The sequence below is a fragment of the Phyllostomus discolor genome, chromosome 10 (assembly GCF_004126475.2).
Source record: "Phyllostomus discolor isolate MPI-MPIP mPhyDis1 chromosome 10, mPhyDis1.pri.v3, whole genome shotgun sequence".
NCBI lineage: Eukaryota > Metazoa > Chordata > Mammalia > Chiroptera > Phyllostomidae > Phyllostomus > Phyllostomus discolor.
In genome coordinates, this window is record NC_040912.2 from 27,892,842 (window position 1) to 27,918,043 (window position 25,202).

General features: G+C 42.8%; 1 protein-coding gene across 1 annotated transcript in view; it reads right to left on the reverse strand.

Moving 5' to 3' along the window:
- Positions 1 to 25,202, reverse strand: part of DYNC1I1 (dynein cytoplasmic 1 intermediate chain 1) — a 254,347-nt gene that overhangs the window by 13,389 nt on the left and 215,756 nt on the right. Inside the window, 2 exon segments of the mRNA XM_036010591.1 lie at positions 4,089 to 4,214; positions 8,241 to 8,381. Of these exon segments, the coding sequence (XP_035866484.1) occupies positions 4,089 to 4,214; positions 8,241 to 8,381 (267 nt within the window).

Here is a 25,202-nt window from a genome sequence, read left to right on the forward strand (position 1 = left end):
TAAATGGTCTTAAGAAATAGGTAATAAGAAGAACATATGGCATGTACTCTATTTAACCACATTTCTAAAGATTTCTCCTTCTTCCTAATGATCTAGGTCAAGGCCAAAATTTGTCATTTCTGATTTGCATTGTGAGTGGTATTAAAAGCAGTACTCTTGTGGTCAGGATTGGCTACAGAATTTGCAGGGCCCAGTGCAAAAGGAAAATGGGGGGTTACCTTGTTAAAAATTTTCTTAACAATTGCAAGACAATGACAGCAGAGCAGCAAAGCAAGCTCGGGGCTCCTCGAAGCATGGAGCCCATGAGGTTGCACACCATGAAGCCAGCCTCGCTCTAGGAACAGGACCTTGGCAAGAGGTAACCTGCTGCCCGCTCCTTTCTCCTCGGCCCAGTTCCCAGTCCAGTCAGCTGTGGGAGGAGGAGTGTGAGAGGTGTTCCCGCAGACACCTATTCAGCATTTGAGGTCTAAGGAAAATGGCTCAACAAAGCGGACTCGAAGCATTTCATCTCCCTTCCTAGAGGCTTCCACAGAACAAGGTTTTCCCTCCGAAGGCCAGCATGACCCTAGTGAGGGGTTCAGTTTTAAAGGGGACCAGCGGGCCAGTGTTGAATACAGATAATGGTAGCATGGTTTACCAGCACACTGATCCTCAGTGCCACATTTTCTTTCTTCCTCTGTATTGTTTTCCTTTTAAAATCACTTCCTGCTCAAACCGCTTCCCTATGGTCAGCCGGCACTGGCCTCAGATCTGACCTCACATCCTAAACAGGCCAGCTGACCATTGAAGGCACTGCGGCTTTCTGCAGTTTTGGTGACTCGGAAGGGCCGGGCAGGCGCTGTGGAGAGGGTGCCCCTCTCTCCTCAGCACACCGGAGCTTCATCAGTTCTAGGCCAGTGAAGGAGACGACAGGAATGACGACCATGGCACAACCCTGCCCCTGAAGGGATCCACCACCTCTTAGAAGCGGGCTTCCGCTGAGCTCAGCTCTACACAGCCCTTTGCTCCTCCCTGCACCTGGAGCCTCTACGGAGTTGGTCTCCAGGCATTTAGAACAGGCTACTGACACGAGCAAAGAGGAAAAGACACCTCCTCTGTATTTTTCCCCCCAAAATAAATATGAAGTAAATTTGTAAATACCTTACAAAAATACCGAAGGAAAAAAAAACCCGATAGTTAAGACGGAATTATCTGGTTAAGTCCGAATCTTTCTGAGCTGTACATTGCTTTGTGTGTATGATCACACAATATAGAAGGAACTGTGCAAACGTATAAGCCTATCCTGATTTTTGGTCATTCAGAAAAGGGCTAGAAGATTATAAAATCACCTGTTCTCAATAAAATAGTATATCCTTTCTTTTCTTCCGGTAGTGCATTTGTAGGGATAAACAGCCCCACAAATTGTTTGGCCTATTATATGTCACTGAGATTTTTCTATAGCCTGTCTAGACTCCAGACAATAGGCGAGACTGGCCTATAGTTGCCGGCATTTCTATAGTCTGTAATATCACTTAGAAAAGTAAGGACAATAGTACAAAAATGAAAACCAGCCTGACCTGCCAGTACAATAATAGAAATACGAGTATAGCAACACTTTACAATTTAGAAATGATGATAGCAACCTAGCAAGAAGTTTTAGCTGCCACACGTCAGCCAAACAACTTTTGCAAAATCAGTCATACTCCCCAAATGAGTAGTAATGAGTCATGTAATTCTGTCCACCAAGTATAAACCACTTTATCACAGAAAATTCTGTATATATATTTTGTGTTTTCTTACTGCACAGAAATAGTGTGTGTAAGTATGTATATATGTAAATATATAAAACCACAAATATATGTGTATTTATTAAATATATATTTTATATATCATATTTGTGGTCAATACACAGACTTTTCAAAAGACCTGCCTTTGAATAAACTCAAAGGCTGCTGAATTTATTCAAAGCCTTTGAATAAATACACATATATTTGTGCACAAATATACACAAATTAGGCTGTTAAACTATTCTGCTTTATAGCCCTCTGGATAAAATAATGCTGCATATAATCTTACAAGAGTTAAGGGATATTATGTATAAAAAAGGGAGGTGAATGGAAAAGGAGATTTTTAAATTTCATCTACTTTCTGCCACTTCTTCTCTGACATGTCTCTCCCTCTATTTCTCTCCCACCATTACACATGTTATAAACAAAGAAAAGAAAGAAAGATGGATAAAAAAGAAACTTGATTGTTTATATTTTCCTTCTTTGCTATTTTTCAAATTTTTTAGTAAATGAACCGATAAAGCGTACTTTTTTTTGTTGTTGCTTATTTTGATGAGGTCTTATTTTGATGAAGACCAATAAGGAGGCACTGCATATAAAGAATGCCCATTGAAGAAAATACTGCTGTGAAACTATTGGCAATATTTTTGACTGGGAGGGTATTCTGTTTCCCAGTACCGCCACACCGCGTCACCGGTCACCAGACCAGCTGTGTCTCCAACACTGGGGGTAAGTGTTAACCGAGTCCCTGCTGCCGTTGGAATGGCTCAGCCTGGGCCATCAGGAGTAGCTGAGGGGGTGTCTAGGGAAACAGAAAACATGCAGGAAAGCCAAGAGATTCCCCCAGTTCTTTTACTTAGAGTTGCAGATCCCCAAAGAGAAAACTTCTATTTCTAAAGTCATTCCATTTCTGTCTCTGCTTGAATTTTTAAAAATTCCAAAAACAACATCATTTACCTTGTTTCAACACAATCGCCTCAACCACACAGCAGTATATAATATGTCTTTAGGAGTTCCACTGTAGAACAAACCATCTAGGATTGCCAAATTTCCAGAGCTGATTGATGAAGCCGTACAGAACCCTTCTCGATGTGAGCAGCTAGGTCCACCTACCAGGCACTCATGGAGCACCTCCTGGGTTGAAGACGCTCATGCCTACAAGCGTGGTGTATCCCCCTCCCGAGATGCAAGTGGTACATGCATATTATGCCAAAAAAGCATTACACAACACTCTCATTTTGTTTTGCTTGGAAGTTCAATGTTTTCTGTTTTTAAGGAAAAAATCCTTTAACCTCATCAGAAATGAAGGTTTTTGTCAACACTTTCTCACAGAGTAAAAATAAACAGATATGCTTCAGTACAAGTGATTGATAATGTGTCATTAAATACAGTATAACAATTCAAGGAGGTTTTACTGAAATAAAAGATGTAGTTTTTTTCCATTGACATGTGCCATGATGTTTAGGAATACTTTATTTTATTAAAGATTTTATTTATTTTTAGACAGAGGGGAAGAGAGGGGGAAAGAGTGGGAAAGGAACATCCATGTGTGGTTGTCCCTTGGGGGCCCCCTACTGGGGACCTGACTTGCAACCCAGGTGTGTGCCCTGACTGGGAATTGAACCAGCAACTCTTTGGTTCACAGGCCAGCACTCAATCCACTGAGCCACACCAGCCAGGACAAGGAATACTATACATATTTGGTGGGGCAAAAGTAGGCTTTGGAAAATAATACAATTAATAAATAATAATACAACAATAAACTGTACTTCGAGTACTCACAACTATAAACCTATTTTTGCCTCAACCTGTATCACGTAAAAGATGTACCAAAGAGGTCTATATTTCATACATTACTTTGAATATTATAACAATGGTACAAAATTCTGATTCACCTCAGCCTTTTTAACTGGCCACATTTTATAATTAAAGAGTAAACATTTACATTTTAATGGGGCACATCAACTAAAACTTGACTTTTTAAAGTAAACACCAAATTCCAGATGCGATATTAGCATGATGAATTTGGCAGACTTGCATTCTCATGAAATGGGTGGGAAGTGCCACGATTCATCCCAGGAGAGCTGGTAAGTCACATGCTCTGAATTCAGCCTGGACCACTACCTGCAGTGTCTGGTGCGTGAAGACAGGAGACCAAATTATGTCCTAACGAGGTCTCAGCAAACTCCTACTGAAGTCCATGAACATTTGCAAACACATTCAAGAGTGATCTTGTGGCTCCAAAAGCCTTGTCAATAATTTCATTAGGTCTTTAAATCTGATATACAAGTCAAACAAAAAGCCTCACAAAATAACATGTACCTCTCCAACATCGTAGATCCAAATACGGCCTTCTGAGTCCCCAACAGCCACTTCTTTGCCAGCCTGAGCCCAGCGAACCCGATTCAGGGCAGAGGCCCCCTCGATGGCCACACTTGCTGTTGGAACCTGCCGAAAAGGTTGCAAAAGAATCTCTGAATACGCATTTAAATATACATTTAACTGGATGAGTCACCACTGCCTTCTTGTGCATGAAGTAATATCCATCCCTGTGCAGAAGCAAAAGGATTCATTGTTCTTAAATCATATGCTCCGCTGTACTAAGGGGTACAGAGGACACACTTGAATGAAACATGAAAAGAGGAGAGTTTTTCCCCCACAATCAGTGAGTAGTGAGTGACACAAAAATATTTCTTCAGATTAGGTAGGGGGTGCATCCGATGTACACACCAACACAGCAGCTCAATGGGACGCTTTCCCATCAGGTCGTGGTTTACAGATTGCTGGAGAGAGAGATTTCAGGATTTACCAAGATTAAGGATACTGTGAAAGGCAGGAAGGGGTGATGCATGGTGGAATAGAAGTCACAGTACTGTAAGTCTTCAGGGGAGAAGTATGTATTGATCCCTCAAAACCTCATCAGGGAGGGGATGATCAGAAGAAGAAAAAGTACGCAGGTGAAAAACTTCAAAACCTCAAATTCTCTCCTCTCTCTCTCTTTTTTTTTCTTTCTGTTTGTCCCACTCTGGGCAGCCCCAGGAAGAAAAGCCCCAGGGTGATGATATCCGGATGGATGGAGGCAGCACCTGCTTGTAGAAAAGGCCTTATATCCCTGCTAATAAACACGTGAAATCTGACGTTGATAATTAAAATAATAATTACGATTGAAGTGAAGCAGCAGCGCAGATGTTAGAAGAACCTTAGTATTTGAAAAATACAAATGTTAGTGGGCCTGCCCCTTCTCCATCACCGGTTGTGTGAACTCTTGTCTTTAAGGTTGGAAGTTTATTCCTATGAAGGTCAGACTTCCAAGCCTTCTATAAGAATGTTGAATAAGAAATGATAATGGGCCATTAAAAAAATAAAAAAGGTAAATGTTAAGACAAAAAAATGTAGTGAAAAGAGGGCCACCAAGACCCTCGGACCACTGTTTAAAACCTGTGCCTGAGCAGCATGTCGGGTAGGGTGGAGCTGTGCCCGAGCATTCCCAGGATTCTGTGCGTCCCGGAATTGAACCATCTGTTGATACGAGATTATTGACCCAATACCTATCTTCAAAACAGTAATAAAAACTCCATCAGATGTAAGAATCTATGTTTAAACTTTATCTTGAAATCAATAGAATTCTTTTACCCGCTTAAATCACGGTATGTCAATTGTGAGCAAAAATGTAAATCACAAGTCCCCAGTTCATTTTCTTTTTAATACACAATTTCTACAATAAAGGTACCTGCTGTGCAGGCTGGAGCCTGAATTTTTAACCATCCCTTTCAAAGGACAAAACAATGTGAATTTAGATGGGTTGTAATTCTGTCAAAACATTTTATTATTAGTGCGCCACTCAGAAGACAAATCTGAGATTCAGCTATAAGGTTTTTCAGAATTAATTTTGAACTCCATAACTTAAGGAATTCAAAGAGGACTATGCCTTTACTCATTCTCAGATTTTATCTATGAATAATTTCAAAAAATGAATAAAAATGTTTAATCCTAATATGAGTATGATAAAAAAATAATCACTGAAGAAACTGATTTTTTGATACATTTTACATTATGCCTAATACATTTTAAAGAATTTTATTTGGAATTAAGCAATGTAGCAAAGTGAATCAATTAATATTCTAACCATTAAAAATACCTTCTTCTTTCCACAGATATTATAAATGGTAAAGAAAATGACTGTATGTGCTAATAATCAAATGCATGAAGGAAATGACAAAATATATTAGCTCTACCAAGTAATGACCGTTCAAATGTTCATGAGTCCATAAAGAAAATAATCTCTCTATTGTCTGTCTCTCTTACCCTTTTCCTTCAGTTTCACAAATATTTTCACAAGGTTTTAAGGCTCAATCATTTCACCTGCAAAGACAGGATCCGTGCAATGTAAGTTACTACCCTGTACCCAGGTCCCCAAGCGTAAACTACTCTTGCGGAGGAGCAGTCAGGACAACTTGGTATAAAAGCACAGGAATCTGAATAACGACAAAACACTGGGGTTTCAGGTTCTTTTGAAAACAAATCTAATTCGTAATCTCACAAATATTTGAAACATCTTGTTCAACTTGATAGAAAGCAAAAATAAGCTGAGGGTGTTCGAAAGCGCTCAGCTCATTACTGCACTTGGAGCGGACTCAGTCTATCAGCTGCTACTGGGAAAGCAGAAGGAAGTGTATCGCAACACTAAATGGTTTGCATGTCCAGCAATGATTTGTTGAAATGTTTCACTGAAAAACTTTTATGTGGCTGTCTTTTGGCACCTAGAGAAAAAGAAGGGGAAAGTGACATTTGGCAGTATTGAGACATTAATTTCATTTTACCTAAAAAGCTGACCCCCACGCCGCCCGACCCCCGCCAAAAAAAAAAAAGTTATACAGGAATTATCAAGGAGTTTGGAGAACACTCACTCCCATTGCACTGTGGTTGGGTATTACCGAAACATCACTTCTACTAGGTCTGATTTCTGATACAGGGAATCTCTTCAGTCAATCTGGAAAACGTGTGTTTTTTGGTTGCTTTGAGTGAATGAGTTTATTCCAGAAGATATAGGCAATATGATTTTAATCAACAGCGATGAAAGACTTTAGGAAACTTACAATGTGGAGTAATAACATCTTTCTATGAAAAGCAATAATGTTATAAACATTTCAACGTCCAAATAAATGGGCATTGCGTATATTCATGTCTTTAAATTATGTTCAAAATGCTTCATTACATAACCCTTACCCTTGTCATATACATAGTTCTTCTAGCGAAAAGGAAAAGTAGACTTAAAATATTTTAAAAAGGTAACTATTCGGCATGAGCTAGAGGTGTACACGATCTTGCAAGATACAATGACTCAATACTAACACCTGAAAGATATTTCCCTGCCCCCCCCCAAAAAAAATACTAGGGGAGCCTGCTCCTCCTCATATCCTCCAGCTGTAAGCTTCCTAATTAAAAAGGCTGAGCTGTTTCCTGCTCAAAACACTTCAAAAGAGCTTTCTCTTGTTCTCCACTTGACATATAGTTTGCAACGCTTGTTCCTCTTACCTGTCCATTCTTATTTATGGAGAGTTGCCCTAAGTCAGAGACCAGGAAATGATGAAGAGAACATTTTATTTTGTTAAACTGAAAGGCATTTAATATTCATATTTTTTAAAAGCCAACAAAAAAACCACACAGCCAAATTAGCACCTCAATAATTTGGAGTGGAAAACAGGAATAATGCACATACATAATTTTAAAAACAAATATATAGAAAGCCTCATTTTTAAAAAGAATAATTTCTTTATTGTCAATTGCTTTTTAAAATAAAATGGCTATTTTTCACTTGTAAATAGGGACATGTTAAAATCCTGATTTTTAATAAATAGTTTAACATACATGTCCAGATTTGGAAACTACTGTAGAAAAATCTGCCTGCGAGGTAACATCTTAAGTCAAGAATTATTGACCTTGTAAAAATTACATGAAGGCGGGATCTGGATCTAAACATAATCAGTCAACAAAATCATCTTTTATGAATTGAAAATGGGAATGGTACAAATCGCGAACACTGACAAATCACCCTTTTAGAAAAAGCCCAGTCTAAAGTCAGGGTCCACAAAAGCTTCCTTTTCCCAAATGTTTGCCAATAGAGTTATTTCAGCCCCGCTCTGAAATATGCCTGTGTGTCCTTTCCCTTAGGGGAAAAGCATTGAACAAGTATCGTTTTGCTCTTTGCAAAAAAAAAGGGTCGTCAATTGTCCAGGACCTGCCACGGTTTAGGGATGAAGTGGGATTAAATGACTTTTTTTTTTTTTTTTTTTTTTTGCCAATGCATTTGCCAATTCTCTTCGGAGCAGTCAAGAACCGGGGTCGGCAGCCCAGCTGCAATTGGAGGGTCTGTCCAAAAAAGGCCGTTTTTTTGCAGAGAGAGGGGAAGAAGGAGAGAGGCCGCCTGCGCCCCCCTCCCAGCCCTCCCGGCCCCGCGCCTGCGCCGCCGCTCACCTCAGTGTCATTGTTGAGGTTCCAGAGGTCCAAGCGCCCCATCCCGTCCACGCAGGCAAAGAGCGCGGGATGCACTGGGGACCACATGACGTCGTACACATAGTCGGCATTGTCTTCAAAGGAGTACAGCGGCTTGTTGTGCTGTAAGGCAGAGAGACCGTGAAGACTTTGTGGCGCTGCTGCTGCCTCGGGCTGTCTAGGGAGCCTAATTAAAAACTTTGCACATTCACAAAGTGTCATAAAACTTCCCGAGATGAAAGTCCTCGAGAAGGTGAACAGCGGCTTTAATGTGACTAGAACTGTCCAGTGGCATAAATAAATACCAGGGTGGAGGGGGGTTGCTCTTAAGGGGCCGGGGGCTGGGACCGAAGGTGGTGGGGGGTTGGGGAGGCGGTTTCAGACATCGTCGTCAGAGGCATTCCAGGCAGGTGGACGGGACTGCCCATTAGCTCGGAATTCCAGCCTCCCTACGTTTTGCGAGTCTCTCGGAGCCTAAAACCCAGCCGTGGTCCTCCTGCCCGGATCCGACCCGCGCGGATGCTCTGCAAACCCCTGCAGTCCGGGTGGCCCCCGAACCCCTTGCACCGAAGGCAACGCCTGCCACCTCGTGGTCATTGTCTGTAGCTGCAATTCTGCTTCCAGTCCAACACTAAACCAAATGGCTCCTTTGAGACGGAGGATGGGAACATATTTTAAAAGGATTTGCAGCCGCTGAGAGAAGTGAAAAATCTCAGGGTTCTAAGACTCTAGTCTGTCTACCTAGGGTCAGTGCACCCAAATCAGGTGGACTGGTGTGGCTTAATTTTCTACCCTAAACCTTCTAAGATGAATCACATATTCTATTAGATCATCCAGTATTCCTAAGAGCCCTGAAATGGGTGTTTTCTTGGGGGAAATGCATTAGCACACCCTCACTGCATACAAATGCTTCCAGCCGGAGGGATACAATAAATTAAAATGGCACTCTTGATTTCCAGTGAATATTGTCACATCAAAATAGCACAGAAGTCAGAGGCAAGTTTGAAAGTACACCAGAAATAAAACGTAATTGGACTTCATGAATTATTCATTCCATCTGGCTTGTCTTATTCTAATTTCTGCATAATGGCTTTACTAATCCCTGATCAATTAATGTGAAATGAAATTTAAATGATAATGAAAGCCCTAGAGATAAAAAGAAATTAAGTATTCTTATATCCTCCGACAGAAATCTAAACAATGGAAGTTTTTTTTCCCCCAAGTCATCTTCATCCAGTCAGCTGTCTGTACTCGGGGGTTCGACTGTATGCCCGTGCAGGCCGGAGTCACAAGACCATAAAAAGATAACATACCATGTGAACAGTCTGCACTGAATGTTCAAAGAATGTATATGTAGGAAGTCAGCTCTGGATATTACATCCAACTCTGCAAGTGTGCAGAGTGAGTGTAAAAGCCACACGAGGGACAGAAATGAAAGTGAACGACATCAGTGGGAAGAAGATAAAACTTCCACAGCCGAAATGTAATGCGCAAGTTTGTCAAGGTACTAATGGTAAGTGATTTCTCTTTCTGTGAATTGAATCACTTGGGCACTGCTCACCAGTGAACACAGCTGTAATGCTACTGAAGCAACACAGAAGTTTCAGACGGTTCATTGCATGTGTGCATGTGTTGGTAGTATACATGTGAGGTGGGTCTTATTTTAATTAAAAAAGTATCTAAATGGGGGAGTAATTTGAAAAAAGTATATATGACATTGAGAGCTCAAAAAGAATTAAAAAGGACGTTAACCTTATAGTTTTGTATTTTAATATTCTGTAACTCTTTTATGCCAACATTTTTATTATATGCCCTGTCTGCATAGTGATTTGGAGCTAAAATTATCTGGCTACTTGCTCTTTCTGTAGTTTCTTTCTTCCTCTCACTGTTTGAACGAGGTGATTCAAACTGCTTTCTCCAGAAAATCTAAATATCTAAGGGCACAAAATAGCACAACCATATCATTTTTCCTTATCAATATAGGGGGGGAAGGCAATGTGGAGTAGCTGGTTCTCCACTGACCACTTGTGAACATTAAATTCTAACTCTCAGTAGAAGCTTATTCTTGCCCCAATTCTTGATTTTATAGCAAGCCAGTAACTATTTTTTGAAGCACATGAGTAGCATGTTTTTCTTAAAGGGTAGAAAAGGCTTACACATGTCTAAAAAAGTTGATTCTCAGTATCTTTTTTCAATAACCAGCTGGCAGTATAACTGATTACATAGAGGTCTAGACACAGACACGCATGCACAACAAACACACACACCTACAGTCCTTGTTCTGAGCAGTGAGAAGGCTGTGCAGCTTTTAAAGAGACATTTTCTAAGGAGCTGATACTATTTGATATGTTAATTATCTCAATAATTTATACTGTGAATCTCCAGTACTGTTTCCTCTTTTCTTCTACTAACTTCTTCTCTGAGAAACTTAGTTGAACTTGTAGTAAACCTTGGAGACTTCACTTTTTAAACATCTGGAAATAACTGCTATTATTCATGTTACCAAAACCAATTTTCTCACATTTAATAGGATGGCATAGAAATGCCATTTTTCTGCTCTAGGTTTTTTCCAACGTCCTTAACACCCCTCACTCCCAAGGCTGAGCCTTCCATGATGAGAGTCACGCGTGCGAGTGACTCTAGGCTGGAGTAGGTGCGTGTCTGGGGAAAGAGAGGAGGGCTTATCTTTTCAAAGGCTTTGTTTTAACCTCGACAAAGTCACAGGCTGGGGAGGTCTTGGTCAGAACTGAGTCCATTAGCAGAGTACCAAGTGAACGGGCATCTACCCACCACTTCTTCCCAAAGGTGGCTTGGCACATGCATAGGCCAACACCACTCTTACGACAGTAAGCGGTGCCATTTTGAATATTAATTAAATACTTCTTTCAGTAAAGGAATTTTTTGTTCTCTTTTATTTGAAACCCAAAGAGTCATCTGAAAGCCCAATTAAAAACATTTAAGAGCAAACACGTATATCATGAAATATTAACATTTTCATAAAATATGTCAAAAGCTTCGGGTTCTAAAGATGCTGTTATTTGAACTTGGAAACATGCGTGTCTGGAGCCGCAGAGCTGTTATAACTGGCACTTGCCTTGTCACTGGCTTTAGAAAACTGCAAGTTTCGAAAACGTGGAGAATGCAGGGGCAAAGTTGACCAATGGTTTTGAGGAGGATCCTGGAATATTATTCATATATATTAAAGCCATGGAAGCTTGCTGATTTTAAATATTTACTCTTCAAAATGCTCAGGCCCCTTTAGCTAAATATTGTTCTGCAGCATGTTACCACCGTAGAAAGAATTTTTCAAAACAATCAAATTTCAAGGGAGAAAAAAACCCTGTGTTTCTTTTTCTAAGGCCATGTTTAGTGTCAGGGAACTGTTAAAGGCAAAAAGAACAGGCAAATCGCGCTGTTGTGCAACCTCCTCCACCTGCGACACACGCCAAATAGATGCAGCCGAGACACCTCGTGTTTTAGCCGAGTTGCCAGGGCCGTGCAGAAGGTGCTGAACGACCCAGATGCAGGTCATCTCCACGGAACACCCGGCTCTCGGACAGAACGGCGAAGGGGCGACCAGTCGCTCCCCAAGCAGACCCGCGGGGCAGGGAAGGGTGAATCAGTGGGTGTGCGCTGTTTGCCTGACGCTATACACACACTGTCTGATTTAATCCACATAAAATCTCTGTGAGGTAGACGGTATTTACAGAAAAGAAAATTATAGCTCAGAAAAGTTAGTAACTTTCTCAAGGCCGAGAAGGCTGTCAGTGGTGGGGCTAGATTCGACTCTCTGGTTTTCCTAGCTGTTCCGCGCGTCCTGTGTGCTGGAACCCTGTGGTCCTCTGGGAAACACGGCAGTGGCCGTCCGTTTTCACAGAAAACACAACAGATCTTTGCTGCCCCATTCAGTACAACCATGTTCACTAAACACCCACTTGTAGAAAGAGTGGGAAAAGATCACAATCAGAATGTTTATTTTATTTCCTGAGTCAGTTATTAATAATCCCACAGAATTCCAGGCATCTTTACCACCTTGTGACAGCAACATCTTTTTTCTCCCGAAAACTAGGGAAGTGGATGGGAATTTCGGCCCTTGGACCAGCAGGGATGAGCAGGCCAAGCATCGGGGTAGAACGAAATGATGCTGGAAGGCAAAGATGCAGGTCCCAGTTCCCTATGTGTCTCTGCAACTTTGGGTGAGGGACTAAAATTAAATGATCTGAAAGATGGAATCACATAGGGAGGAGGGACCAGAACAGACAAGTAGAGAAAACGGAAAGACGATAGACCTTGGGAAATCGAATTTATCCTTGGCTCACAGTTGTTTCACCTGTGAGGTGGAGGGCTGGGCCTCAAGGGTTCCCATTGGCTTTGGGAGGCTATGGCTCTGTTGTGCAGTGAGGACTGAATGGCATCAAGTATGGGAAAGCTTTATATACATATATTTTAAAGATTTTATTTATTTCTTTTTAGAGAGAGGGAAAGGGAGGGAGAAAGAGGAGAGAAACATCAATGTGTGGTTGCCTCTTGCACCCCTCTACTGGGGACCTGGCCTGCAACCCAGGCATGTGCCCTGACTGGGAATCAAACCAGTGACCCTTTGGTTTGCAGGCCCATGCCCAATTCACTGAGCTACACCAGCCAGGGCTGAAAGATTTTTTTTTACAGAGTGATTCAAAGCCATGTATTATAATTAAAGCCATCTTCCTTGATGTTCTATAGAATTTATATCACAGTGATTTTTTTTTTACTTTGTACTTCATCAAAACATACATATAAAAGGTACCAGAGTAGTTTTTAGTAACATTTTTGAAATTATGAAAATAATAGACCTCCTATTTGACCAACTGAGAAGGCACAATAATATTAAATTTACATAAGAGAGACAGGTAGTAAATTCCGTTCACAACACCCATCAACCTTTTACAATAAAGACTTGATCTCTGTATTTGAGCTTTGATTTTGTAAGTATACTTCTAACAATGAAGGGAGCTGCATATTTTTCCATGAACTATAAAAGGATTTCCTGAGACTTGAGTTTCTATTTCTGATGTTAGAAATGTACCAAAGTCACATTGGGAAAGTATAATGTTTGTTTTATTTCCCTCTATAGTTTTTGTTTTCCTCTTATCAGACACCTCTCGGCATCCCAATAGGCTTCAGTGTTTTGAAGACTGGAGAATAGGAAAATTTGTGTTAAAATGCCTAACACCTCTGAACACTGTGGTTCTTGAGGCTGCATTTGGCTCTAATGATTAGCTTTCAGAGCAGACTTGGTAGAAATGTTTACTATCCTTGAAAATTTCTTTTGGCGTGGACAGGAAGTGAGGCGGGGGGTAATATGTAGGTAGGTGGGGTGAGGGCCAACAACAAATAGTAGAATTTTTGTATTTTTATTCTGAACTAAAAAGAAAACCTGTAGAATCTTATCTTGAAGGCTATATCCTGTTGGGAAAAAAATGATGACCAAAATACTAAACAATGAGTAATAAGAAAATGTTCTTCAAAAATTATCATGTGGGTTCCTGTGAAGTAATTAAAATAAATAGCCAGCCAGTTCTTCCAGGAAACATTAAAATATGAGACCACAATATCACTTTTAAAAAACCACCAAAGGACCCCAAAATTTCAGGCTCACACAAAAATGGATACCTCTACCATAAAAAGAAAGTGCTTAAACAAACAAACAAACCAAAACTCACAAACCAAACCAAACCAAACCAAAATACCAACTCTCTTGGCCCAAAGGAGGTGTTGCGAATTTGGTACTGTCACTGGGAGACATTATTTGAACTTAATGGGGGGGGTCCTTCTGAAGCACAAAGCATCCTGTATTTATCTTAATTTCTGTGCCTAATATTAAAACAATACTCATGACACTTAAATGATGCCTGTCTTTACCTGACACCTCTCTTTACCTGTTTCTATCATGGTCAGAAATTCATAATTAGACATAAACCCTTTGGGTAAGCTGTTCTGAACAGAATATGTATGGTGGGTCTGCTTGTTGTTTGCATGCATTATCCAAGAATACGTCAAGACCTTACTTTGAATTAGTTAATTTAAAATAATTAGAGCTCTGGCCAGGTAGCTCAGTTGGTTAGAGCATTGTCCTGATACACCAGGGTTGTGGTTTCTATCATCAGTCAGGTCACGCACAAGGATTGACCAAAAAATATACACAAATCGATGTCTCTCTGTCTCTGTCTCTGTCTCTGTCTCTCTGCCCCCCTCCTTTCCTTCTTCTCTCTCTCTAAAAATCAATAAATAAAAATTGAAAAAGGGATAAAAATAAAAAATAATTAGAAAGAGGGTTATAGCAATCCAGGAATTTAGCACTTGCCTTTCTAGAAACGTAGAAGTCTTGCTAAGTAAGAACTAAAGCCACATGAAAGGTGTTCTTTGTTGCACGACCTTCCTCTACTGCTTATTTGCGTGGAAGAATCCTCCTAATCCAGGAGGCGCCACCAATAAAGAAGATAATTATCCTTATAAAAGAATGTGTACGTATTCACAGGTTTTGACTAGTATTTGAGTGTTTAAAGCCATGGAAAAAAAAAACTACAAGCTTTGCCTAATTCATAAAAGGAGTATTTCCCGACAGTGGCATGATTTTTATGAATATCAGCTCCGCCTGAAAGTTCTTTAAAATGGGTGTTTCAGCAGCACGACTGTGTGCAGCATCGCTGTGCAAACACTGAACAAGCAGGGGTGCTCTCTGAATGGCCGTTTGCATTCATCTGAGCCGCTGGGGCTCCTTTGGTGTGCTCTGCCTCCTGGCTTCCTCGGTCGAGGCAGGCAGAGAGGGTCCCTGCACGGGTGGTCATTAGTATACAGGAACGGCTGTTTACTGGGTTGATACTCTCCCTCTCTGAGGTCAGGCTGATTAGAGACTGGACATTGGGATTCAGGCTCAGGAGGTGTTGAGGTGTGACAACAGGCTCTACCGAGAAGCAGCGAAAAGTGGGGGTGTGTTCTTGCCTTGATGACTGGAACATTTAGAAGGATGCACACATCGAGAGGTATTTGCAGGCTCAAGCACGTCTGCTTATTTATTTGTTACGTATTTAACGTCAAATCATCCAACTGTGTTTTATTAGTGGGTAGGCTGAGTGGCAGAACATTTCCAGGCTGCTCCTTAAACCGTCAACCTGGACTCTAGCATCTGGAAGACCAACTGTTGCATCAACATAACTGAATTCATAAATATATTCATACATGTAATTCTTTTAAAATATCAAATGATGGACCCAGATCCCTGGATTATACTTGACTCACATATTTCTACACTGCTGGTTCCCAGAGCTAATCGGACACACTGGGCTCCCTACATTTACTCAAATACCACTTCTTTCCCAGAAGTCATGTGCCCAAACACCCAGATTTGTCCCATTCAACAGGTTGAAAATCCAATGGTAAAATGATCAAAATAATTAAATTTTAAGTTCTACTTCTTGCATCAACGATTGGCTATGCACACGAAGAGCGGCTCCTCAGAGGGTCAAGGCGAGTTTTTTGTAGGTCTGCACTCCTGTGTCTCCTGCCGTTAGGTGCAATGTGTCTCTTATATTCCATCTAAAATCAGAATACCTGACACTGGCGTCCACTTTAATGGTGGGGAGGATGGGCATGGAAAATCTCACATAGCGGCAATTCAAATATTCTGTTGAAATGTAGAACATATTTGCTATGCTTCCTGCTTCACAGCACACTTGCTTATCTTGTGCTATTCTGCTTAAACCAAATTGAAGTTAGTTTCTTTTCAAAAAGCCAATACAAGTTTGAGGTGAGGTGAATCGGGACACTGGAAACGGCAGTGGGAAAATAACCGAGTGTGAATTACAGACCGTGGACAGTCTGCAAGTTTAAGAGGTGACGTGAGGCTGACCAGGAGGGGCCCATGTAGGTCTGCTCCCAAAACAGTCATTCTGGGAGATAAAGATGAGTTTTGTTTCATCTTCCACCATCAGACATAAAATGCAGGTTAGATCAGTAGGTGGGGGTGGGTGTATATTCAAATTTTATAATGATGTAGACAGTTGACCTGCTATTTATCATCCTCCTTCTCTCTTTAAACATTGTTGCTTAGAAGGAGAAGTTCGGGGAGGGCAACTCCTGTGGCGTAGCATTGAAAGGAAAAGGCAAACATTTCCGCTCTGGTTAAAAGAGGGTAGGAAAGGGTTCACCGAGCCCTCACTTCTTGCACAACGGTGAAGCCCAGTCAGCTGGATGAATTTTAAGTCTCAAAAGTGTTTATACTTACATGGATTATTCACACATGCCTGTAAAAATATTTAACGGCTATAGGTATGTGTCAGTGGGTGAGTGTTCGGGGGGTTTGGGGTGGGGTGGGGGCAAAGGACAGGAAGTACGAACACAGGCTAAGTCTGGCTGTGACTTGATTACATTCTTGTGGTTTCTTTCAAAGTTATTCTCTCTGGGTGAGCTTAAAAAAGAAACCCTTTCCCCCTCCCTTCCTGCCTCCCCCCAGAAAAATTAGACAGAAAAGAATTTGAAGACTGGCACAGGTAGTTTTATTGAGAGCCAATTTTAATATTTGCTACTTTATGTTAGAACCGAAGGGAAAGGGGGAGCAAAAATGAGGATAAGGGAAGAAGAAAAAGGAAGTCAGACACCACCTGAACACCGTGTTTACCAGAAAGGCAGCCAGCAAGGCTTGGGGTGTGGAGTAAACACACTGTGTCACCCGGCGAGCGTCACTGGAAGCAAACGATAGATTTTGTTCACCTTCTCACCTGGTTTAAGTACTATGTTTAGATACTATAGTAGCTAACACTATAACTTTTGATTTTTATTGTGTTTTTCTTCTCCTGATACTTTAAACATTTAATAAAATGCTAGCAGAAATAGATGTGCTCAGACAGGGTCCCTTTTCTAGAATTATTTTTAAGAGATGTTTCCATCTCAGTTTAAAATCATCTAGCCTGCTTTAACGAAGTAGGCTATTTCTCTTAGGATGTCCCCAAGTATTAATCTACCAACAGTGATTTATTAAGGACCTACCATATGCTTTCTACTTCGGGCAATCAATAGAAATACAAGATTGGCTGTTCTCAGGGACTCACAATTCAGGTAGGAAAATAAAAATTATGAAATAATAAGAGAAGAATATTGTTTACTTGGGGGTCTATTTTTGCACTTTGTTCCAAAAGGATTTATGGTGTCTTACAAGTTAAATACACTGCAAAACTAAAAATAAACACAAAACAGAGGCAGATAGAATAGATAGCTATTACCAGGATCCCGAGATAAGCTGATTATTACAATCTAGTACCGGAGAGCTCTGAGTTTCCTGATAACTAAGACAAAAGGGAAAACACCTCATATCACAAGGAGGTGGGTAGATTTCACCATTTGAAGAAAGAAAGAATATAAATTCCTCCTCAAAGACCCATTGTTGGGGAGAAGTCAAGGAGGAATTTAGCATGTCTGTGAATCCCTTAGAAAGAGACTGGTTTTCTGTCTTGTTTATACCAAAGGAAGAGAACAAGGATGCAGCCAGGTGGTACATTCTGTGGTGCAGATGTTAGGTGCCAGAGGAATTCGGAGCTTTGTGGGGGAGGGGGTGTTAGTGGTTACCATGGTCTGATGTGGTCAAGGAAGGTATTATCTGGGACAGGTGATGCGAACCGCCTTGAAAGAGGCACAGACTTTGATAAACGGCAAGGAAGCCAGGCCAGGAGAAGACAGCAAAACATGCAAAGACTGGCTGTGTAAAGCAGCGTGGAACTCCCAGATAGCCGCAAAGGTGAGGGGCGTGGGGGCTGTGAGATTGTCCTAGGGAAGAAAATACTTTTGGTTTGGGTCAGGCAGGGGTGAGAACATGTTTTGGATGTTCTGAGTATAGAGTTAAGAGATTTCGATGCAATCGCCACTAATTTATTAAACATTCATCGACACACGTGCAGAGCATTGTGCTATTGGCTAAATGGGTTTGGAGATGTCTAACCCTCACGTGACTGTCCTCGGTTTTTCTAGTGTGGACAACCGAGTGGTAAGTACCCAGAATCAACAGGAGCAGCACAGCAGGGGAGGACAATCTGGTTTGTGGTTTAAACGTGCTGCATGCGAGTCTCGGGAGTAACCGCACACTCGGGTAAGAAGGCAGTGGAAAGGTAGGTCTAGAACTGGAAGAGTGCGGTCTTGAAGTTCACGTCAAGGACTCATTCACAAGAGGTGCCGAGGGAGAGGAGAGTGTGGGGAGGAAGGAGAGAAAGACCTGTGACAGACATTTTGAAAAACTGGGCCAAGAGAGTGAAGGAGAAAGAAGCAGTGGAGCGGTCCCAGGCGAACCAAGAGAACCTAACCCACTGGGCAGAGCGGCAAGAATGAGTCCTAGATAGTATAAGATGAACACTAAAAAGAAGCCATTGCAGCCCTGGCTGGGTGGCTCTGTTGGTTGGAGCATCATCCTGTACACCAAAAGACTGTGGGTTCAATTCCCAGTCAGGGCACGTGCCCACATTTCCGTTTGATCCCTGGTCAGGGCCTGTACGGGAAGCGACTGACCTGTGTTTCTTTCACATCGATGTTTCTCTCTGTCTCCCTTCCTCTCTATCTAAAGTCAATAAACATCCTCCGGTGAGGATTAACAAGAAAAAGAAGCCGGTGCATTTAGTGATCAGGGGTTCATCAGAGGGCCTTGGAGGCAGAAGTGTCACAGGACTAATGGGATTGGTTGGGGAGTGGATGAGAAATGTGGCGGTGGTCAGTGTGAATGCAGGTTGGCTCTTCAAGTGATTGGGTAAGCTAATCCAAGTTTTAGGACACATCTGTGACAATGCAAGTCATCCTATCCAATCACCACCACCACTGAGAGGGCCCTAGTATCACTGGGGTTTGTTCCAGGACTACCTTCTTTTTTTCCTCAAGATACCCGCTTGCCATTTGGATATAACATCCTTGACTTTGGGGACCATCTCCTATGTCAATTCACATCTCAAACACTTGGTATCGAGCCTGGACAATAGGAGGCAGACAAGATGCACTGAAAGTGGGTGATTAGGCCGGCAGCCCCTGGGTCCACTCTTGTCTCTGCCTGACGCCTGTGAGCAGAGCCTTGAACCATCTTGTGATTCTTTGCGCTTGTGCCACTTTCTTAGCCTCCCCAGGGCTGACCCTCTGCCTTTCATGGTGGGTTTCTGATTCAGCCTCTTCCTTGGGCTATCTCTTATTCTTCTAGCATGATACTTTGGTTCAGGACTTTTCCACTCACTCTGCTACCTTAAATCTAATCTTTGACGAAGGTCATGGCTGCTGCCCAATCATGGCAAAAAAAAAAAATCAGCCTGTTTGTACACCATGGGCAAGGAACCAGGAGTAGGGGACTGTTCCTGAGGAGGAAAATAATATGAAGGACAGGAATAAAAAGTAGGCTACTAGTGACTTGGATGGCAGGAAATCTAAGCAGGGATTTCGTGTATATTACAGGGACAAGGTACTGGGAATTAAATGTCTGATAAATGGTATCTCGTTAAAAATAAAACAAACCTTATCCTTGGACTTAAAGCGTCAGTATGTACCTGAGATCTTCTGTAACATAAATTTCAGTCGGTGTGTGCATGTGTGTGTGTGTGTGTGTGTGTGTGTCAGAAGGAGAAAGAGAAATTAACATACTTTTCCATCGAATATTCTTATATATTTATTTATTTGGAAAAGAACAGGGAGGGCTGGAAATGGAAGAATGGTGCACTGGCTATAACGAGCAAGTCTGAATCCAAACCAGCACCACAGAGCGACACATCATCCTGCACCAGTGTGCAGGTGAGCTCTGAGCACGAATTCAGCATCACAGTCAGTTCTCACATTAACCACATGGCACCAACTGTTCCTCCCATTTCCCCTCTGCATCCATGGGTCCTTCAGGGGTCCACTGCCCCTGGCAGTCAGCTTTGGAGGGATGAGACGCCTTCAGGCACTAGGAGTGGGAGGTGTGTATAAAAGAACTTCACGGGAGGGTCATTATTTTTGTGTCCACAGCCAAGGGTCAACTGTGGTAATGAAATATCCTGAGCTTTGTTATGGGTTGAATCATGTCAGCCCCATTCACGTGTTGAAGTTCTAACCCCTGGAACCACAGAATGTGACTCTGTGTGAGGAGAGGGTCCTTAAAGAGGGAACTAAGGTTAAATAAGGTCATAGAAGCAGGCCCTAATCCAACATGACTAGTATCCTTACAAGAGGTAGAGATTAGGACACAGACATGTGCAGAGGGAGGATTCTATGAAGACAAGGGAGAAGAAGGCCATCAGCAAGCCAGGGAGAGAGGCCTCGGAAGAAATCACCGCTGCCAATACTTTGATCTTGGACTTCCAGCCTCCAGAGCTGTAAGGTTATACATTTCTGTTGTTTAAACCACCCAGTCTGTGGCACTTTGTTATGGCAGCTTTAGCAAACTAATACAGCTCTCAGATGAGAAGGGCCTTTCCTCTTGGTCTCCAACACACAACCACATGGGCACATTTACCCTGCAATTCTGCATCTCTGGGCACATCCCTTTACAGTCAATGATGGCAGCTCCCCCTGGTGCTTACTGTGCCTTCCACACACAGGGGATGGCAGTGAATAGAGAAATTTGCCCCTCTCTGGAGCCAGCAGGGCCTCTGTTTCATTTCCAACTTAGCTTTAAATCGTATCGGTAGTTCTGCAGTGTTGCTAAGATGCTTTGGACAAGTCAGGGTGGAGAGTGGAAATCTATGTGGACTTCAATGCTATCTCAGTACCAATGAGTCAAACCACTGCAGGGACCCGACCAAACTTGAACCAGAAATTACAATTCTGTTCAATTCAGACAGTCACCTTTGACTGAAGACACAGCTCTTTTTCCCTGAGACAGAAGTCTTCTGTGCTTGAGAGTAGAATTTATTTTGGTTGAATTTTGTCACCCTTTGCAGGCTCACTCTTGACTAAGAAAAGGCCGTCAGAGGATGAGCTGGGGGGTGGGGTGAAAGGGCAGGAAAAGGCAAGGCAACAGGCAAAGTGGATGGAGTGGCTGTGGGTCCTTAAGTTGAACCCCCTCTCAGGGGCCGGGGTTGACCTTTCCACTCCCCAGGCCAGCCCCTGCCAAGCTCCTTATCAGCCTCCTTAAAGGCTAATTACTGCTGAATGGGTTCCTGAGGTTGGAAAATTTTCAAAGAAATTTTGAATACATCTCTACAGCTCTCTTCTCCTAACAATAGGATCTATCAAACAGCCAGGAGAAGGCCCTGTTTAAAAGCACCGACAGGAGATGAAAAGAATGTGTTTGATTGCCAAAGTGACTAATTTATTTTTACACAGTATTAATGATGCTACAATAACCAATATCTATAGCCTGGTTTTGACAGTTTATCACAAGGGTTCCCATTGTTTAAAAAAAAAGGAAAAGGAAAAAAAAAGAAAGTATGAAGGAAAGAGTGTTTTATTTTGCTACATTTCCATTTGTTAACAAAACTCCCCATAAGCAAAACCAGAGGTCATTAGCAAACAAGCAAAACATGCCTGTCTCCAGAAGAATACAATTCCCTTCATCATTTAAAATACAGCTCTGCTGAAAACCCAAATCATGACAAATCCTTAACATGAAAAATTCAGTGCAGACTTGAAACCACCTGACTTTACTTTGGGTTTGTGCTCCTTAAAATTACCTAGAAAATACCATAATCTTCTCTTCGTGCGGCTGGATGCGGGCCAGGGCCCTGGCTCCAGAGGCAAAGGGCAAACTAAAAATCATGTCTGAACAGACAGCTCCACCCTCTCTCTGGAGTCCACTTGGCCCCGTGACAAAAAGTGAGGTCTGAAGCGTATTCATCCAGGGCCTGGGTTTTTGGCCAAAACTCAAGACTCTTATAGGACAAACAAAATGAAATCCAAAATGTTATCACCCTCGCCTTAAGAAGTCAAATGGGCTTAAATGATTGCCCTGCATATGGTGAGTAGTTCACATTTGCAGTGTAACAGGGAACCAATAGAAACAGATTCAAATGTAGCTTTTTTGTTTAGGAGAAAGATCCTTAACTGAGAGTTTAAATTTCAAAGTTATTTTTTAAAATCATTTGGTGTGTGCTTGTATGTGCATGCAAGAGAGATGGGGAGACGGGGGAGGGGGAGACACAGAGGGAGAGAGGGAGAGGGAGGGGGAGAGATTTCTATACTGAACCAAGCACTATGAGAGTGAAAGGCAAAATACAGAGGATGGGAGGGCACAGGGACTCCACTGTGGGGGAGTCTTGCCTGGCATGGGCGCCCCAAAACTGGGAGGTAAACTTCTTAATGTCCTTTACCCTCTTTCAGTGAAGGCATCAATTCTTAAAGATTCACTTTCCCCAGTGCCCACCCATTCTGATACCTTCCCGCCCTCTCCCTCATGCTTTGGATGGGTGAGAGCCAGGAGAGACTCAAGTAATTTTTACCTCCTGCCGAGCTAGTGACAGGCTCAGTACAAACAGCTACATTGAGAAGGCACCTCCGTGCCACAGATCCCGCGGCCCACGCTCCCACAAGGCAGTCGGGCTCTGTGAACACCACCACCACCCCACAGGGGCAGACGGGCGCTGCAGTGGCAGGACCCGGTGTTGCAGAAGCAGTTTCCCCCTCGCCTCCTAATCAAAACCCTGTGCCCCAGCCGGTGGGCACAGTCCCCTCTGCACACTGACTCCCTCTGGCCTTCCAGCTGTGATCATTCAGCTTTCCACCCTTGGAGAATGAGAACGTACAGCTCTCTGTCCTCGAAAATGGTCCAGTCCTGTGATCCTGACCAAGGCCTGCTTAACACCTCAGTGTCCTCTCAACTCCCCCCGCTCAAAACACACACACATAGGGATGTCTCCTTCCCCTGGGGCCCAGCCATTGCTTTCTGACTTTTGAGGTGCTCTGGGGCTGCCCCGCAATCTTTCCTGGGCAGTTATGTGTAAATGGACTCTCACTTCATTCCTGAAGTTTAGTTTTCCCTGTAGAGCAAGGCTGTATGTATATGTGTTAGTGTGCATGTATTGTAAAGGTTATATTTTATTTTTTATTTATTTTTGAGAAAGAAAGAGAGAGGGAGGGAGAGAGAGAGATCAATTTGTTGTGCCACTTACTGATGCATTCATTGGTTGATTCTTGTATGTGCCCTGACTGGGGATAGAACCCACAACCTAGGCTAGGGCCCACAAGTTGTATCTTAGGGCAGTTTGGGGTTCACAGCAAAGCTGAGTGGAAGGTACAGGGAGTTTCCATCTACTCCCTGCCCCGCACACCCACAGCCTCCCCCACTATCAACATTTCCCACCGAGGGGCACGTTTGTCACAGTCCATGAACCTATGCTGGCACATCATCAGTATCCCCCAAAGGGCAAAGTTTACCAGAGGGTTTGCTCTTGGTGGTGTGGTTGCACACGCTATGAGTTGGGGCAAGTGTATCCTGACCACTCTCCACCATTGTAGTAGGTACAATGTGGTTTCACTGCCCTCAAAATCCTCTGTTAGAGTAAGGTTTTTCAAAAATCTCAGAGGCTGTGGGTTTAATCCCTGGGGGTAGGCACAATGCAAGGAGTTCTCTAGAAGTATTATTTTGTGTTTTCCATTAGGTGAGGGTCAAAAAAGTATGTAAACACGCTCTAGAATCAGGGGTGTCCAACCTTTTGGCGTCTCTGGGCCACCCTGGAAGAAGAGTTGTCTTGGGCCACACATTAAACACACAAACACTAATGAAAACGAAAACATCTCATAATGTTTTAAGTAAATTTACGACTTTGTGTTGGGCCACATTCATAGCCATCCTGGGCCAACTGTGGCCCACGGGCTCCCTGCATCACCTCCACACTGCTGCCTTGTGACAGTCCGTCAGAGTCCGGCCCTGCAGGAGCGTTCTCATGGCAGCCATGGCAGACTAGGGAAGGAAACACAACACCGAGGAATGAGGACTAGGAGATGACCTGTCTGTGCCAGGTGAGGGTCACCCCTGCGGCCAACACACAGCACAGTGTCACCAGTGAGGTCAGCCAGACAGTCACACTGTGGACACCACTGCAGTGTCAGGGAAACACCACAGTCACGTGAAGTTAAAGTGGTTCATTTAAACGGTACAGAAGGGGAAGGGGTAAGTCTAGTTTGTAATTTGGGGGGAGCTGGAAAATTATGTAAGAGTTACAGGCTATAGCTCATACATACATTTAAAAACCTCACAGGCTTCCCACGGCCCTTTAGGACAGAATCCTCTGATTCCCTTTGCAGCCCCCTCTCCTGCTATTCTATTTCTGCTGCAGACACGGAGACCTCTGTCTCGTTCCTCACACAGGCCAAGTCAAGCTCCTGCCTGCTTCACAGACTTTGACACTGTTCCCTCTGCCTCCGATACCTCCCTTCGCCTCACCTTCAGAGCTGATCTCTTCTCGTTACTCATGTCTGCCCAGGCGTCCCCTTCTCAGAGAGGATGGCCCTAGTCACCCATCTACAATGTCGGCCCGATGTCCCCTCGCTCTCCACCCTTAACCCTGCTTCATTTTCTTCCCAACACCTGTCACGATGTGTCATTTTTACATACAGTAGGTCCTTGTTATTTGGGGATTCCAAGTGTCTGCAATAGCCTACTCTCTCAGTTAATGTGTAACCCCAAATCAGTACTTCGAAGTCATTCATGGCCAAGTGCAGAGAGGAGAAAGCTTCGAGTAACCTGACCCGCACGTGCCCACGGCTGCCTTGTTTCAGCTCCCATACTGTAAACAAACACCCTCTCTGTGGTCTCCTGGGGGCCATGTGTTTTCCATTTTTGTGGGTTTTCTTGTCAGTGACTCCTCTGTTTACAAAGGCCCCCAAGCATAGTGCTAAAGTACAAGAGGCTGGGGTGTGCCTCGCGGAGAGAATACATACGTTAGAAAAGCTGCCTTCAGGCAGGAGCCATTGGCTGTAATTCAGTGTTAAGAGATCAACTGTACATATCAAAAAAGGTGTCTTTAAACAGAA